General features: G+C 35.0%; 1 protein-coding gene across 3 annotated transcripts in view; it reads right to left on the reverse strand.

Annotated features, from left to right (window-relative positions):
• Window positions 1-17,633, reverse strand: part of Snx4 (sorting nexin 4) — a 65,825-nt gene that overhangs the window by 6,016 nt on the left and 42,176 nt on the right. For 2 of the 3 annotated variants that reach the window (XM_046457974.2, XM_046457973.2), the window contains 4 exons: window positions 13,072-13,133; window positions 8,757-8,822; window positions 4,142-4,231; window positions 2,255-2,354 (listed from right to left, as the gene is read on the reverse strand). In XM_046457974.2, coding sequence (XP_046313930.1) covers window positions 2,255-2,354; window positions 4,142-4,231; window positions 8,757-8,822; window positions 13,072-13,133 — 318 coding nt within the window. The remainder of the gene's footprint in view (window positions 1-2,254; window positions 2,355-4,141; window positions 4,232-8,756; window positions 8,823-13,071; window positions 13,134-17,633) is intronic. The other variant, XM_058583530.1, reaches the window with a different exon arrangement.

Here is a 17,633-nt window from a genome sequence, read left to right on the forward strand (position 1 = left end):
AAATAAATAAAATAAAGGAATTTTGTCTATCTACAACTAAAAATGCATATAAAAATTGTAAATTTTATGTTATGTGTATTTCATAGCTCTCCACTCTCAGAAATAAAAAACACTGGCCATTTCTCCCTACTACTTTCGATAGAAGCACCATAATCTTTATAACCACAGGACTCCTAATATGATTTCTAATACCGGAATAATAAAGAATTGTCAAAAAGGAGGAAATTAGTGGCACAGATCTGTAATCCCAGCTACTAAGGAGGCTGAGGCAAGAGGATTACAAGTTCAAGGTCAGCCTGAGACTTGGCAAAACCCTCTCAAAAGAAAAAATAAAATTAAAAAGGGATATCTCAGTGGTAAAGTGCCTAGCATGCACAGACCCTGGGTTCCATCCCCAGTACCACATAAAATAAAAGATTACTCTGACAAAAATAAAACAAAACAAACAACAACAGATAAAATTCAACAAGCAACTATGGAAATAAACCAAACTAAAGAAATATATTTAAAATCTGCATATCTCACCCTGAATCTTAAGAATCTATTACTAGAACAGGATGCCTAAACCCAAGCATTACAGGGCAACCTCAAGCTTTGCTGTTTTACTATTTCCTTACTCACTGGAGTTTGTTAATGAAAGCACTTCCCATCACATGAAGTAACAGAGAACCATGCTTACTGAAAATGTCTTGGGACTTCCTATGAGTTCAGGAATAAATCAAAGACCTAATCTAATGGCTTATGGTCAGAAATCTTTTCCTACACATATGTATTACTTTTCATAGATGTTACAAGTGAATAATCTATGTGAAAACCACTTTTAAAACTAAAGTACTAGGGGCTGGGAATGTGGCTCAAGTGGTAGTGCGCTCGCCCAACATGCGCTGGGCACTGGGTTTGATTCTCAGCACCACGTAGAAACAAAATAAAGATATTGTGTTCACCTAAAAAAATAAATATTAAACAAAAACCACTCAAGTACTAGTTAACCATGAAGTGACTGAGAAAACAGTGGCACTATCATTGCTTCACAAATACTTTCAAAATATGTCTCTCATCGTACCAGCTAATGTATTTCAGTGAAGTAGCTGAACAGTACAGAGCTGATTATAAAAATGACCTAAGTATATGCAATTCGATATTGGGCCAGGTGTGGTGGCACATATCTATAATCCCAGCAACTCAGGAGGATTGAAAGTTGAAGGTCAGCTTTAACAACTTAAGGAGACCCTGTCTCAAAACAAAAAATAAAAAGGGCTGAGGATGTAGGTTAGTGAAAGAGTGCCCTGGGTTCAATTCCCAGTTTAAAAACAAAACACACACACACACACACACACACACACACAGAAAAAGAAAAAAGATACAACATTTTCTTTACAAGTATGCATTGTAAGCATTAAAGAATAAAGTACACAAAAAGCTCCTTGTTAGGAGAGATAAATTGATTCTAATTGGATAAAATTTTTCAAAGTAAACTAAAACTTCTATAAAATACCTTTCCAAATTAAATTAAACCTGACCAATCCCCCCCAGCCCCCGCTCGTTTTTGGTACCAGGGATTGAACCCAGGGGTGCATTACCGCTGAACCACATCCCCAGCCCTTTTTATACTTTATTTAGAGACAGGGTCTGGCTGAGATACTTAGGGCCTCACTAAGTTGATGAGGCTGGCTTTGAACTTGTGATCCACCTGCCTCAGTCTCAAAAGCTGCTGGGATTACAGGTGTGTGCCACCATACCAGGCCTGACAAATTCTTATAATATCATACAGAACATGTTTTTTTTTTTTTTGGGGGGGGGGTGTACCAGGGATTGAACTCAGGCACTTGACTACTGAGCCACACCCCAACCCCTATTTTGTAATTTTATTTTATTTTATTTTTTTGATAGAGAATTGAACTCAGGGGCACTCGGCCACTGAGCCACATCCCCAGCCCTATTTTGAATCTTTATTTAGAGACAGGGCAACTTTATTTAGAGACAAGCAACTCACTGAGTTGCTTAGCGCCTCACCTTACAGAGATTGGCTTTGAACTTGTAATCCTCCTGTCTCAGACTCCCAAGACGCTGGGATCACAGGCGTGCACCACCGCATGGAGCCTGATATCTTCTTATATCAAGAAAACTAAATAATTAATACAGTTGCTTACAAATTATTCTGTAAAAGGTACAAGCATACTGTGTATTATAACTGTACCTGATTCCTCATGAGCCTTGCTATAATAATACCAAAGACCTAAAGAAAAATACTCACCCCAGTTGCAAGTTCTTCACACTGCTGCTTCTTGGAAGCTAGATCCTGGGCAGCCATCTCCAGGTCATACTGCATAAGTTCATGTTTCCTGCACACAGCCCTGGGGATGAAAATAGTGCTGCCATTTAACTTTTTCTGGCTTCTCCTTTAACATCTTAAGAAATTTTTTTTTTCAGGAGTGCAGGGAAGCATTCACAATTCCTTACTAGTTCTGACATTTACTAGAGGAAGAGAGAGAGTGAGAGAGAAAGAGATTCTAATACAGAAATGAACAACATCAAAATGTCAAGAATCCTCTTTCCCCCACTCCTACTATCCAGGCACAACTCATGTACAGCCTTCTAGAATTTTTTTTTTTGGTACCAGGGATTAAACCCATGGGTGATTAACCACTGAGTCACACCCCCAGCCCTTTTTTGTATTTTATTTAGAGATGGGGTCTCGCTGAGTTGCTGAGGGTCTCACTAAATTGCTGAGGCTGGCTTTGAACTTGAGATCCTCCTGCCTCAGCCTCTTGAGCTGCTGGGATTACAGGGGTGCGCCATCATGCCTGGCTTCCTTCTAGAATTTAGATAGGCATTTACAAAGTTCACACATTCCAAATGGTTCTACAACTTTTCTTACTTATATATGCCATGTCAATATACATTAATCATTATTTTTAGGAACTGCACAGAATCCACTGTATTCAGCAACTTTCTTTTCCTTGGTGACTTAAAGATACTTTGGTGAAACTGACTGCTACTGAAATCACTAAAGGAAAAAAGCTAACAATGTGCAAGTGTTTTAAAACACAATTACTTAACAGTTATACTACTCTTCTGTTTTCCTAACAGAATTCTTATATTGCTTTTTTGCAATAGGGAAACTGATCAAAAGTCACCTCTTCCAGAAAAATGATTAATTTCCCTAAACTGAATAGAAAAAAAAAATACAGTAATTAAAAAAAAAAAATCAAATAGGATTATCTAGCAGAGAATTCTGTTGGTTCCAAAGAAAATACCATAAAAACATGGGCTGGGGTTGTGGCTCAGTGGTAGAGCCCTCGCCTGGCATGTGCGAGGCCCTGGTTCAATCCTCAGTACCATAAATAAATAAACAAACAAACAAATAAATAAAATAAAGGTTATTGTGTCAATTACAACTAAAAAATATTTTTAAAAAATACCATAAAAACAGAAGCAATATCCTTGATATTAAAAAGTTTTAAAAGCTACTAAGCTAAGGGATACAAGTATGAGAAAAAATGCAGAATAAAAATGGCAATATACAGCTGGGGATGTGGCTCAAGCGGTAGCACGCTCGCCTGGCATGCGTGCGGCCCGGGTTCGATCCTCAGCACCACATACAAACAAAGATGTTGTGTCCGCCAAAAACTAAAAACTAACTAACTAAATAAATAAATAAAAATTAAAAATGGCAATATACAACCCAGTGACAGTGCTACACAACACTCCATCTGTATTTTGCTCCCAATCTTCAAATTGGAGAAAGTAGAAAAAACAAATACGCCAATGAACATGCCTGAGACTGGCAGGTTTTATAGCTACGCAGTTTCAAGGACAGGCCTTCTCTTATAATTTTACACCTAGCACTCTGCAACACAGAGAATACAATAAGAACTCATTCACTATCTGAGGGAATGAATTTATTCATTTATTTATTTATTTTAGTTGTAGATGGACACAATACCTTTCTTTTTATGTGGTGCTGAGGATCAAACACCATGCTTCACACGTGATAGGCAAGCATTCCACCACTGACCTACAGCCCCAGTCCAAATTAATTCATTTAAAAAGCACCTTATTATCTGTATTCTACACAAACACAATGAAAGTATGAGGATCAATCACAGGACTGCATCTGGAACTTTCATTAATTACTCACCGTAGTGCTTCTGCATAAAAAAGGTATTCCTTTAACTGATCTGCATAATGTTCTTCATCTTCCAAAATATCATCAATAGAAGATGCATACCTGTTTTTAAAAACACTGCATTAAACGAGTAACTTTCACTGGGACACAAAGCATTAACATTCTAAAAAAGTGTTTTTCAAAGTATGATCCACAGACCACTGACTACCTGTCAGTGACAAATTAGGAAAAGTGAAAATTATCATAGGGGCTGGGGATGTGGCTCAAGCGGTAGCGTGCTAGCCTGGCATGCGTGCGGCCCGGGTTCGATCCTCAGCACCACATACAAACAAAGATGTTGTGTCCACCGAAAACTAAAAAATAAATATTAAAAAAATTCTCTCTCTCTCTCTCTCTCAAAAAAAGAACCATTTGTAAAAAAAAAAAAAAGAAAGAAAATTATCATTTAGAAACATTAATGGCAATTTGTAATTGGTATGCTAATTTTACTGAATTTTGCCGAACTACAAAGACTTAGAAATAAAACAAACAAATAAAAAATAGTCCTTCTTAAAAAGAAAACCTGATCTACTGGAATCTTTTTTTTTTTTTTTAATTTTTTAATCTTTTATAGTTGTTGATGGACCTTTATTTATTTATTTGTATGTGGTGCTGAGAATCGAACCTAGTGCCTCACACATGCTAGGCAAGTGTTCTATCACTGAGCTAAAACTCCAGCCCTCTACTGGAATCTTTTGTTCAAAGAGATTATAAAATGGCTATAAAATCCATAAAAAGTATGAGTTTGGTATAATTGGTACACACGTTTTTGATTGCAACTATTTATAGTAATACCAAAAAGCTGCAAGAGGAAAAAGTAAATGAAAATAATAGAAAATAATAGAAATTGGGGCTGGGGCTTATTTCTGATCTCTTAATAACAATTTATAATTAAAATTTTATCAAAGTAATGTCTCACCTGTTGTTTTTATTTCTGATTACACTGTAAATTCTGTAAACACAAGGGCTATGTGTATATAGTGCTTCTCTGTCATTATAAGAGGCATCTTTCGAATTAATTCTAATCCCTTAGCATGAAAATAAAAAGTACATATAGTTTATGCTTCCAGGACTATTTCAGCTATACAAATAAACCACATTTACCAAAGTTGTAAAACAAAATAAAACTATGTTCAAGTTCATTTGAAAAGCAACATATTTGGGGGACTTATAAAAGCAGGTAACGTATATATTATGTAATTACAAACCTATATCTATAATTGTGAGGAATTTTATCTATGTAACTGACAAAGTCTTGATAACTACTGTTAAGAGCAGGAGAATCTTAGGGGCTAGCTCAGTGGTACAGTGCTTGTCACAAAGCCCTGGGTTTGATCCCCAGCAGAAGAAAAAAAGAAGAGCACTTGAAGAATTAAATAAATAAATAATTAAAAAGAGGAAAATCTGGCTTTAGTTCATAAATCTAAATCTATGCTTTTAGAAGAATTAATGTTAAGAAATGAACAAAAAAAGGGGACCCATAGGGCTGAGGGCTTGAAGATTAAAATTATAATGTAGGGATAATCTGTCATATCATATCCTCAGAGGAGAATAAATGGTAAAGACTTTAAGATATATATACTGAGAATAATTTTTAACATGTCAATAAATGATCCTGAATTCTTGCAAATACTGAAATGCTAAATTAACAGAATGCAGGAAAACTTATGAAAAAAATATGGCCCTGAGGAAAGAAAGCCCTATTTATATAAAATATTTTTTTTGCCCCCACCATAGCTTTAAGATAGAAATGACTAAAACTATATGTAACTACAGTGTACAATGTGATGTTTTGATATAAGTACACACTGTGCCAGGATTAATTCAAGCTAATTAACATAGCAGTCACCTGACACACTTTTTTGTATGAAAAAATTTAAGATCTAGCCTCTCACACGCCAGGCAAGCGCTCTGCCACTGGGCTAAGGCCCCAGCCCACCCCCGGCTCTTTTACTTTTTATTTTGAGACAAGGTCTGGCTAAGTTGCCCAGGCTGATCTCCTACTAATCCTCCTCCTTGGTGGCCTGAGTCCTTGGAATTAAAGGCATGCACTGTTGACTCAAGCCCTTTGTAACAAATTGTAAATCTAGAGTTCAGTGGCATTAAATCCTTTCACATCACTATCAAGTATTCTGAACTTTTCATCTGTCCAACTGAAACTGTACTCCCCTCTCTTTTTTCCTTCCCCAAATGGACTTTTTTCCCCCCCTGTATTGGGGACGGAGGGGACCCAAGGCCTTCCTAGCTGAGCTATATCCACAGGCCTTTTTATTTTGTTTTCAGGTCTCACTAAGATGCTGAGGCTGGCCTTAAACTTGTGATCCTCCCGCTTCAGTCTACTGAGTAGCAGGGATTACAGCATGTACTCCTGGGCCCAGTTTGATATCTCTTTTGGTAAGCAGTAATTTCAAATTTTCATAAAGCCCAATTTAACATTATTTTTTTCTTTTAATGTCTCTTTAAGAGTCTTTGCTTATGCCAATGTGGCAACAAGATTCTCCAATATTTTCAACTAAAACCTAGAATTTTGGTTTTTAAACTTATATATATAATCCAAATTTAATTTGTATAAAATGTGATATATGTTTCAAGGTTCATGTCTCCCCACATAGACATCCAGTTTTTCTAGCATCATTATGTTGAAATGGTCTATAGAAGTATGGATCTAGGTTATATAGTTCAGTGGTAGAGTGTTTGCCTACCATGTGTGAAGCTCTGAGTTCCATCATCAGCACCAAAAAATAAATTAAAAAAAAAAATTGTGAATTTATTTCTGCAGTCAGTTGTGTTCTATTGCTCTGTTTATGCCAATACCCTACAATATAGCTTTATAGTAAATCTTAAAAATAGGTAATATATTCTAGTTTTTTTCTTTGTCAAAATTGTTTTGACTATTCTAGGTCCATAGAATTTCCATAGAAAAGTCACTGAAATTTTGACTAGGACCACAATTTGGGGAGAATGGATGTGTTAATCCATGAACATGATTATTTAGGTCTTCTTTAAGTTCTTCAGGCAATGTTTTATGTTCAGTGTAGAGGTCTTCCAACATCTTTCATTACATCAATCAATAAGTATTATGTTTTCATGCTATTATAAACCATATAGTTTTAAAATTTTTATTTTCTAATTGTGGTACCAGGGATTAAAACCAGGGGTGTTCTACAATGGAGCTATATACCCAGCACCCACTTTTTAAAAATTGTTCTTTTGAGACAGAGTCTCACTAAATTGCTGAATCCTGTCTTAAACTTGAAATCCTCCTGCCTCAGCCTCTGGAGTTGCTGGGATTACAGGTATGTACCACAGCTCTTGCAAAACTATTGATTCTGATATATTAATCTGATATCCTGACCTATTAAAATTCAGTTTTTAGTTCCATAGGTTTTTGGTTGATTTATTGTGATTTTCTAAGTAAACAATCTTATTGTCTGTGAACAAAGAAAATTTTACTTTTTTCCAATATTTATGCTTTTTACTTAATTTTCTTGCCTCAATTCACTGAGTAGAACCTGCAGTAAAATGTTTATTAGGAATGGTGAGCACAGGAAACCATACCTTGTTCATGACCTTAGGAGAAAACGTCAGTATTTCACTCTTATTAATTTATTTATTCTGAGATAGGGTATCTCTATGTTGCCCACACTAGTTTCAAAACTCCTAGACTCAAGTGAGCTTTCCATTTCAGCCTCCCAAGCAGCTAGAACTATACCTAAGTACCACTGTGCCCACCTAATATAACACTAGACATGAATTTCAGACAGAAGAAATTCCCTTTTATTTCTAGTTTGATGAGAATTTTTATTATAAATGAGTGTTGAAATTTGTCAAATAAATATTTCTACATATATCAAAATGAGTATGCAGGTTTTTATCTTTATTCCTTTAATATATGAATGAGACTATTTTTTTTTTTTGGCAGGGGTTGGGGAGAGACCAGGGATTGAACTGAGGGACACTCAACCACTGAGCCACATCCCCAGCTCTTTTTGTATCTTTTTTTAAAGACAGGGTCTCACTGAGTTGCTTAGTGCCTTGCTGTTGCTAAGGCTGGCTTTGAACCGGCAATCCTCCTGCCTCAGCCTCTTGTGCCACTGGAATTACAGGTATGCATCACCATGCCTAGCAAGACTAATTTTTTTTTTAATATTTATTTTTTAGGTGTAGATGGACACAACACAATGCCTTTATTTTTTTATGTGGTGCTGAGGATCGAACCTGGGTCCTGCTCATGCTTGGCGAGCGCTCTACCACTGAGCCATAATCCCAGCCCATTTTTTTTTTAATTTATTTTTTAAGTTGTTGACGGACATTTATTTTATTCACTTATTTATATGTGGTGCTGAGAATCGAATCCAATTTCTCACACATGCAAGGTAAGTGTTTTACCACTGAGCTACAAGCCCAGACCCACAAGACTAATTTTTAAATATTAAACTAATTGTGCATTTTGAGATTAAGTCAGATCTACACACACAAAACATAATATAAATTCCAGTAAACCTGATAAAAACAGAAGCCTAGAAGTCACTAACACTCCCCTACTCAAGTTCACCTCAGGTTTATGTTAAGTTCTCTAGGTACTCACACATCCATATGATGACCAGCACTCTGTAGCCCATCACCCATTTCTTTTTCTATGGCACTCCATTCACTGGAAGAAAGATAAAACCAGAAGCATCATGAACTAGAGATATGGAATATTATTAAATGGAATCCTTTACAAGATTCTTTTCTAGCTAGCTTTGAAATACTTTATAGTATCCATATTTGGATTTATTTTCTGTGACTCAAATATGCTGTTTTCCCCTTAAGTTTAATAATTAACTGTAAGTAAAGGCTTCAGAGTTGGTATCTGCTGCTTAAAGCAAGGTAAGTAACATAACAAAACAGCTTATACTTATAGGTAAAATTCTTTAATCCTAAAGATTTAAATCAATTGAGGAGTTTTTAAAAAAATGGGGTGTTACTTTTAACTACTTAATCGTCATCTCTGGGACATGTGTAGTTTTTTTTTTTTTTTTACTTGTAGATGGACACAATACCTTTATTTTTTATTTTTATGTGGTGCTGGGGATCGAATTCAGTGCCTCACACATGCTAGGCAACACTCTACCACGGAACCAAAACCCTGGCCCAATGTGTATTTTTAAATGCTCACTGGATGATATTGATGAACATGACATTGTTCTATAGCTAATAAAAAAAAGTACTGTACAGAAACATTAGGTGCATAGTAAAACTTTAGTAATAATTTGCATGCTACATGAGAAGAAACACTGATCATTTTATTATTATTTCTGTGAAATATTTCTCATAAAAAATTCTTGTTATGAAACTTATATGTGATATTATAGTAAAGTGGAAAAACAAACCTATAATCCCAAATACATGTTGAGCACCTTTAATCTAAAAATCTAAAATGAAGGGGAGGAAGAGAAACAAATAAATAAAAATCGGAAACACTCCAACATTTGAAACTTCCGGAATGCTAACATGATGATGCAAATGGAAAACTGTACACATTACTTCATGTGGTAGGTCACAGTCAAAACACAGGTGTACTAAAAATATGGCATGATACTACCTTCAGACCATATGTAAAAGGTAAATATGAAACAAATTAATTTCGTGTTTAGATTTTGGTTCCATCCCCAAGATATATGATTATACATATGTGAAGATGCCAAAATCCCAAACACTTCCAGTTCCAAGAATTTCAGGTAAGGGATACTTAATCTGTACTAAGATATGACATAATTTTAGTCCTTCTATGTTTTTATTTGTGTATTTTAATTTGGCTACAATTATATTGTATAAGCAATTTTGTGTTGTGTGTTTTCCCCATACCATTACATTTCCAACAATTTTTCTAAACACAATTTCAAGTGGCAACCCACAATCTTTTGAACCATTTTCCTGCTCCTACAAGGCTGTTTGAGATTTTTGTTGTTGTTGTTAAAGAATGTATAATAAAAATGGTAAGAAACTGGGGTTGTAGCTCAGTGGTAGAACACTTGCCTAGCATGCATGAGGCACTGGGTTTGATCCTCAGCACCACATTAGATAAATAAAATAAAAAAGTAGGGCTGGGGTTGTGGCTCAGCGGTAGAGCGCTCACCTGGCATGTGCAAGGCCCTGGGTTGGATCCTCAGCACCACATATAAATAAAATAAAGGTATTGTGTCAGCTACAACTAAAAAATATTAAAAAATTAATAAAAATTAAAAGTACTGTGTCCATCTACAACTAAAAAAATTTTTTTAAATGTTAAATACTGGAGCTGGGTTTGTGGCTCAGTGATAGAGTGCTTGCCTAGCATGTGTGAGGTACTGGGTTTGATCCTCGGCACCACATTAAAAAAAAAAATAAGAATGATTAAAATACACATTTAAAAAAATGCTGAATACTGCTTTTTTTTTTTTGTGGTATTGGGAATTGAACCCAGGGCATGTGAGGCAGGCACTCTACCAACTGAGCTATATCCCCAGTCCCAAATACTGCTACTCTTTTAATACAAAGTTTTTATATCATAATCTTGAAATATCAGATTGTATGCTTATACTACCAGAAGGAAAAAAAAATGGCTTTTAAATATCTATCTGTAGATCCAAAGCCACATTTCTATGCCCACAAGACAATTCTGCTTTAATGTACTTTTCTCACTTGAATCTTTTTTTGGTGGTGCTGAGAATCAAACCAAGTGCCTCACGCATATGAGGCAAACCCTCTACCACTGTGCTACAAACCTTTCATTTCAAATTCAACATATCTAAAACTTAGATTGATATTGTGAGATAATGCAATAAAGGTTAGAAGTGAAATAATTGGGTTATATGAGTCTTAACCGTGCTGGGGTTCTAGCTCAGTGGTAGAGCGCCTGACTTGCATGTGTGAGGCACTGGGTTCAATTCTCAGCACCACATATAAACAAGTAAACAAAGGTCCATCAATAACTAATAAAATATATAAAAAAAAGAGTCTTAATCTAATCAGTGCATTAATTCTCTAATAGGGGTTAATTTGGTGTTAACTGTAGGCAAGTAGGGTGTAGCTGGACGACTTGGATCCCTGAGCTCCTTCCTGCCTTTGAGGTTTATATTTTGTAGTGGTAAAGAGAACTTGCTCACTCTTTCTCTCAGCTTTGTGGTACCATGTCCTAAGCTGCATTCCTCTACCACGCTTCCATCATGATGTTCTGCTTACCTTGGAACCACAGCAAAGTAGCTGGCTATCTATGGACTGAGACTTCTAAAATTATGAGCCCCCAATTAAACTTTTCTTCCTCCAATTGCTCTTATCAGGTCTTTTGGTCATAGCGATGAAAAACCTCACTGAAACACTACATCTTTTCAAGGAAAATAAAATCTGAGAGTTTGAGAAGACATCAAGTGCAACTAGCCGAATGTATACCATGGTGATCACATCAATGTAACCATTCAATCATGTTAATGGAAATAATGGACCATCCAGATGATTATCTACTGAATGTCCCATAGGTATTTATCTAATTTTTAGCATTTTGTTATTGGTACCACCTCAAGATGAACATAAAAGAATTTAATTCTTTTGATTCCTAAATAAGACTAAAACTTGGTGTGAGGAGGGCAAGACTTAGTTAAATTTTTTCTTATTCCTATTAAATAGTTTAGTGCTTGATAAATACTTAACATTTATAGTTGCAGGTAAAATGAACCAATTATGAACTAATACATTTGAGAAAAGAAATATTTACTAAGTTCTACATACAAACCTCTGGTAGGTATCAGAATGATCAAAATGAAGACTTTTCCCCTCAAGGTCTAGACCTTTGCTACTCAAACTGGTTTAGCAAAAAACTGGAAGTTTGCTAGAAACATAAAACCACAGGACTCACTCCAAATCTACTAAAGCAGAATGGGCATTTTACATTCTTGCCTCTCTAATACAAGTTCATCTATTAATTATAATAAATGTGCCACTTTTGAGATGGTCTGATTTATGCTAATTTTCAAGGTATCTTTTTTTAAAAAAATTTTGTTTTTTAGTTGTAGTTGGACACAATACCTTTATTTATTTATTTATTTATTTTTAATGCTCTGCTGAGGATTGAACCCAGGGCCTCACACGCACTGAACCACAACCCCAGCCCCTCAAGAGATCTTAATCGGCTGATTTTTATCTTTTTCAAATACTGAGTATTGAACCCAAAGGCACTCTTATCAATGAGCCACATCTCCAGCCCTTTCTTTTAATATTTTGTTTTGAGAAAGGGTCTTATTATATTTCCTAGGCTGGCCTCAAACTTGTAATCCTTTTGTTTCAACCTCCCAAGTAACTTGGATTACAGGTGTACAACACCATGCCCAGCCATCTGTTAGTTTTTAAATAACCACTGTTACCAGGCTTAACTGGAGTTATGGTTTGGAAATATAATAAAATCAGAAATGACTCATGTACCTAAATCTAAAAGCAATTGAGGAGGCTGAGTCAAAGGACCAGTCTCAGCAACTTAGTGAGGTCCTAAGCAACTTGGCAAGACCCTGTCTCAAAATGGCTCAACAGTTAAGAGCCCCTGGGTTCAATTCCCAGTACCAAAAACAAACCAAAAAAAGTTTATATTTTTACAATGCCAATAGCCTTTCTTCAATAAAATATGTCACACTGCTAGGTGTGGTGATGGATGTTTGTGATCCCAACAGTTTGGGAGGCTGAAGCAGGAGGATCAAAAATTCAAGGCCAGCCCCAGCAATTTAGCAAGAACCTGTTTCAAATAAAAAAATTTTAATAAGGCCGGGGATATGACTCAGTGGTTAAGCAAAAAAAGGTCTACTTTCCAGACTCATAAAATCTTCAGATTTTACATCATAGATTTTTTTAGAAAAAGTATAACTGCTTATTTTAAATTTTTATATAATACTTACCTGAAAACTCGTCCATAATTCCCATGTACTTTATATACACCATAGAGTCGATCTGCTACTCTCTGAAACCAATATTTAACAGAAATTGCTATCAGGTCAAAGTTATACACAGTTCACTTTAATAAAAAAAAATCATCCTCAAAAAATCAAAAGCCCCCCCACAAAAAAACAACAAAAACTCTGTTTTGTATAATAAACTTGAAAAATAGAGAAAAAGAAAAATATAATCTCAAAAAATCAATCATAAAAAACTCTAAAATAGAACTAGTGCTGCCCTACCATAATTATATTATGCCTCAGTAATTTTTTATTTCTTTTTAATTTTTATTTTTTTGTTTCAGTTATAGATGGACCCAATACCTTTATTTTTTTGTGGTGCTGAGGATTGAACCCAGTGCCTCATGTGTGCTAGGCAAGCGCTCTACCACTGAGCCACAACCACAGCCCCTGCCTCAGTAATTCTTTATATTTGTATTGTGTTGTATCTTTATATTTATATTGTGTAGTTTTTAATTGCTACCTTTAAATCTTCTATAGCAAGAGTGGTAATATTTTTATCTAGAAGGTTAACATTATTTTTAACAAATAACACTTGAAAGAGCTGCATAAAATTCCACTGAACAGTATATACAAACTTTCTTTTTTCGATAACCTTGTTGGGTATTTAGTTATCTGAATTTTTTTCAGAATTATAATGTTGTAATATGGGCTGGAGTAATGGTTCACTGGTAGAGCACTTGCCTGGCATGTGTGAGGCACAGGGTTGGAACCTCAGCGCCACATCTAAATAAATAAAATAAAGGACCATTGACAACTAAAAATATTTTTTAAGATGTTGTAATAAGCATCTCTGAAAATAAGTGTTTTTCCTTTAGATTGTTTCCTTATGATAAAGTCCCCAAAGTGGAATCCTTAGGGAAACAAAATACGTATGTTCAGTTCTATTGATCCACAGTTTTATACATAAATGCTGATATACTTCTATGAGGCTTTTGTCAAAAGATAACTTCCAACTGACAAACATATTAGATATTTTAATATCAACAGAATTACAATATAGATCACCAAGATGAAATGTACACTGCCTAGACAGTCACATAAATTTTACAAAAGACAAAACAAAATATCATGTGGTAAATGTTTCAGTTTATCATCTTCAAAAGTATTACACACATGAACTGGAAGACCAAATGGCAATCCTATATAAAATCCTAAAAAAAAAGTTTTGGTATATAGTTTCTAAATGTAAGCTCAGAGGATTAAGTGAGCTACTTGACTCCTTATTCAAACACAAGTAGTTTCAGAATTTATATTAACTGTACAGCAGATCTTAATCATTTCAAGACTTCAGCTTAAAGTGAAAGAAACACCATTGTAAAATATAGGTGTAGGTGTTAAGAGGATCATAAAAGGTTTTGCTTCTGTACTTGGCCTGCTTTGAAGGACATACACCCACAGAGAAGGGGTCAACATGCTACAAGTCCACTGCTTATTTTTGTAAATCAAGTATTACTGCAATAGTCATGCTCACTCATGTTAGCACATCTATGGCTGCTTTCACAGCACAGCTGAAGAGATGTGACAAGGTGAAATAGCCAAGAAAGCCATAAATATTTACCAGCCTGTCTGCAAAATAAGTTTGCTGATCCCTACACTAGACTCAGCTTTCATGACAAAGCTCATACTCCTCATTCTACATGAAACACTTCGACATTGTCCTCAGATCTCAAAACTGATCTCTCTGAGATATCACATCCCAGTTTATTTTTTGGGTACTCTATATTGTTAAATCTGACTCTCTCCCTTCCCTTCTTGAAGTGATTCCATCATAAAGTAAGTTTGGGAAACACTGAGGTAATAAAGTAAAACAGGTTCTTTGCCTATAGGACTTTTCAGATTTTTTAAATTTTAAGATATATTTATTTGTAGATGGACATAATACCTTTATTTAATTTATTTATTTAAAATTTTTGTTTTAATTGTTGATGAACCTTCATTTTATTTATTTATATGTGGTGCTGAGAATTAAACCCAGTGTCTCACATGTGCTAGGCAAGCACTCTACCACTGAGCTACAACCCCAGCCCAACTTTTTACATCTTTAACATCATATATGAATAATGACTATACAAGACAGAGATGATTTGCTGTAGGGAACATCTTACAGTACTAATACTCCAAAGAATAAATGATAGATAATGCAATTTTACACCACTAACTTTTCTACATCTTTGCACTTTCAGACATTGAAGTATCTTCCTAAAAGCTGACAGTCATTCTGTCATTTCAAGATATTAAACATGGAAGAGAAAGAACTTTATAAACAGGTACTTTTAAGCAACCTAAGTAAGTGCACAGTGCAGATCCACAATAATGTTCAAAGAAAAATTTTGTGAATCCCAGGTGTGAATGGTTGTTTCTTAAAGTAAATCACTCCTGGAGCTGATGCAAAAGAAGGTTCTACCATGCAACTAGAGCTCTGTGTATACAGGTCCACAGGGTGTGACCCAAAGAGGAAAGTCTATCTACCTCAAAGATATGAGTGACCACTTATGTGGAAGCTACTCTACCCATGAACAAGGCAACAAACACTCTGCAGTTGTTATTGGACCAACAATGTTTCTGGTATGAATTCTTCAAAGATGGAAATAAATTGTTCTAGCCAACTAAAACATAAAGTGAATCTATAGATCATTAGGCATTAAGAAGATAAAACTAAGAAAAACTACAAACTTAAGACAAAAAAAAATTATCAATTTTAAAGAAAAGGAAAGACAAAAATGTCCAAGAAGTAAAACATGAATGATTAAAACCTGAAACCGAACTGATTCAATGGTTGTTGATAATCAAAAAACTGGTGCTAGGGGAAATGATTTAATCCAGACTGCTCTTCAGATTAATTTTGTTGAAAAGTCTTTCTTTTAAAAAACTAATCATCAGAAAATTGTCAGGAGAGAAGTGACACATAGCAAATCCTGTGACAAAAGAAATATGACAGCTTCATCTGATTATCCTTCCTCAATTGGGAATACCTTCTTTGTCCTTCACTAAAGTTTAGTAGTAGGTGATTTAATATTCAAAAAGACAAAGCTTGGGGCTGGGATTGTGGCTAAGCGGTAGAACACTCCCCTAGCATGGGCGGGACCCGGGTTCGATTCTCAGCACCACATAAAAATAAAGACATTGTGTTGTATCCATCCACACTTAAAAAATAAATATTAAAAAAAAGACAAAGCTCTATGACATGTTAGTATATGATGTTACTTTAAAAATCTGAACACATATAGCTTTCTTCCCCCTTGATTCTCCTAAGAAGTTTAAGATTATGAAATTTATTTTTAAAAATTTATTTATTTATTTATGCATTGCGATTCTTAATACACCGTTATACCAAAATTTATCATATCTCTGATAAGGTATGTTGACCCAAAATTCGCATCTTCATATATGTATTTTGTATAATGATGAGAGTCTCCTTTCACCATCCATGCTATTCCCCTTCTCCCTCCTTTTCCCTCCCACCCCTATTCCCTATCTAGAGGTAATCTTCCTCACTTGCTCTCTCTCCCAAGATTATGAAATTTAAAGACTCCTGATACCTGCTGCCAAAACGGTTTCCAAAAGAGCTGTAACACTTTATATTTCCATCATCAGGAAGCATTTCAAAACATTAGATATTACCTTCTTTATAATTGGCTAAAAAGTAACATTAAATAGTATCTCAATGATTGTATCTTAAATTATGAAAATATTAGCAAAGTTAAACATCTCCCTCCCTTTTAAATTTGATTTCCCCTAAAGAGGTAGCACAGGGTAGCAAGAAATAAAAAACCTGGAGTCAGCCATATGCAAGTTCAACTTTGGAGAGTTTATTACAATACTCCAAGCCTCTGTATTTTATCTTCCTTTATGAGATGTGGAAACGACCTTCATCATTGACTTTATAAAGCTTAAATAATGTTTGTCAGGTTCTGGCAACAAGCAGATGACTCAATAGGTGTGAGTTCTCTTCTTTTATGCTACTTCAATTCACATCCTTGGTTAATATATTATTTGTCTAAATTCTGGTTCCATATGTATATTTACTGTGAGATATTGGGCAAGTTATTTAACTTCATTTGCCTCTTTCCTAATCTGTAAAATGGGAATAATAACAGTACTACCTTGCAAGGACTATTGGGAGAATTAAGTAAGGATATTATTACGCTTGAGTACCATGGCTTACGTACACAGTGATAAATGTTAGATATTGGTATTATTGTCCTTTTACTTTAGTTCATAAAGCACAGTTCTGACTTTTGCCTCCTAATTCTGTAAGGCATGTATTCAGGTAGCAAAAATTTAGTAGCTGCTATGCACCAGGCAGGTTTTATTCTCATTTTCCAGCAATGAGAACAAACTCTCAAAGGTTACTGGATTTGCCTACGGATACAGTAAATGGCAAAGACCAGTTTCAAATTCAGACCTTCTTAGTTCACGGTCAACTGACCTTTCTGGTTGTTCTATTTTGACTTCTTAAATATTTAACTCTGATCCATCTGTAACATATTTTTACCTGAGTT

The sequence above is a fragment of the Marmota monax genome, unplaced genomic scaffold, assembly GCF_021218885.2.
Source record: "Marmota monax isolate L192 unplaced genomic scaffold, Marmota_monax_Labrador192_F-V1.1 WCK01_AAM20220418_F8-fsc00052, whole genome shotgun sequence".
Classification (NCBI taxonomy): Eukaryota; Metazoa; Chordata; class Mammalia; order Rodentia; family Sciuridae; genus Marmota; species Marmota monax.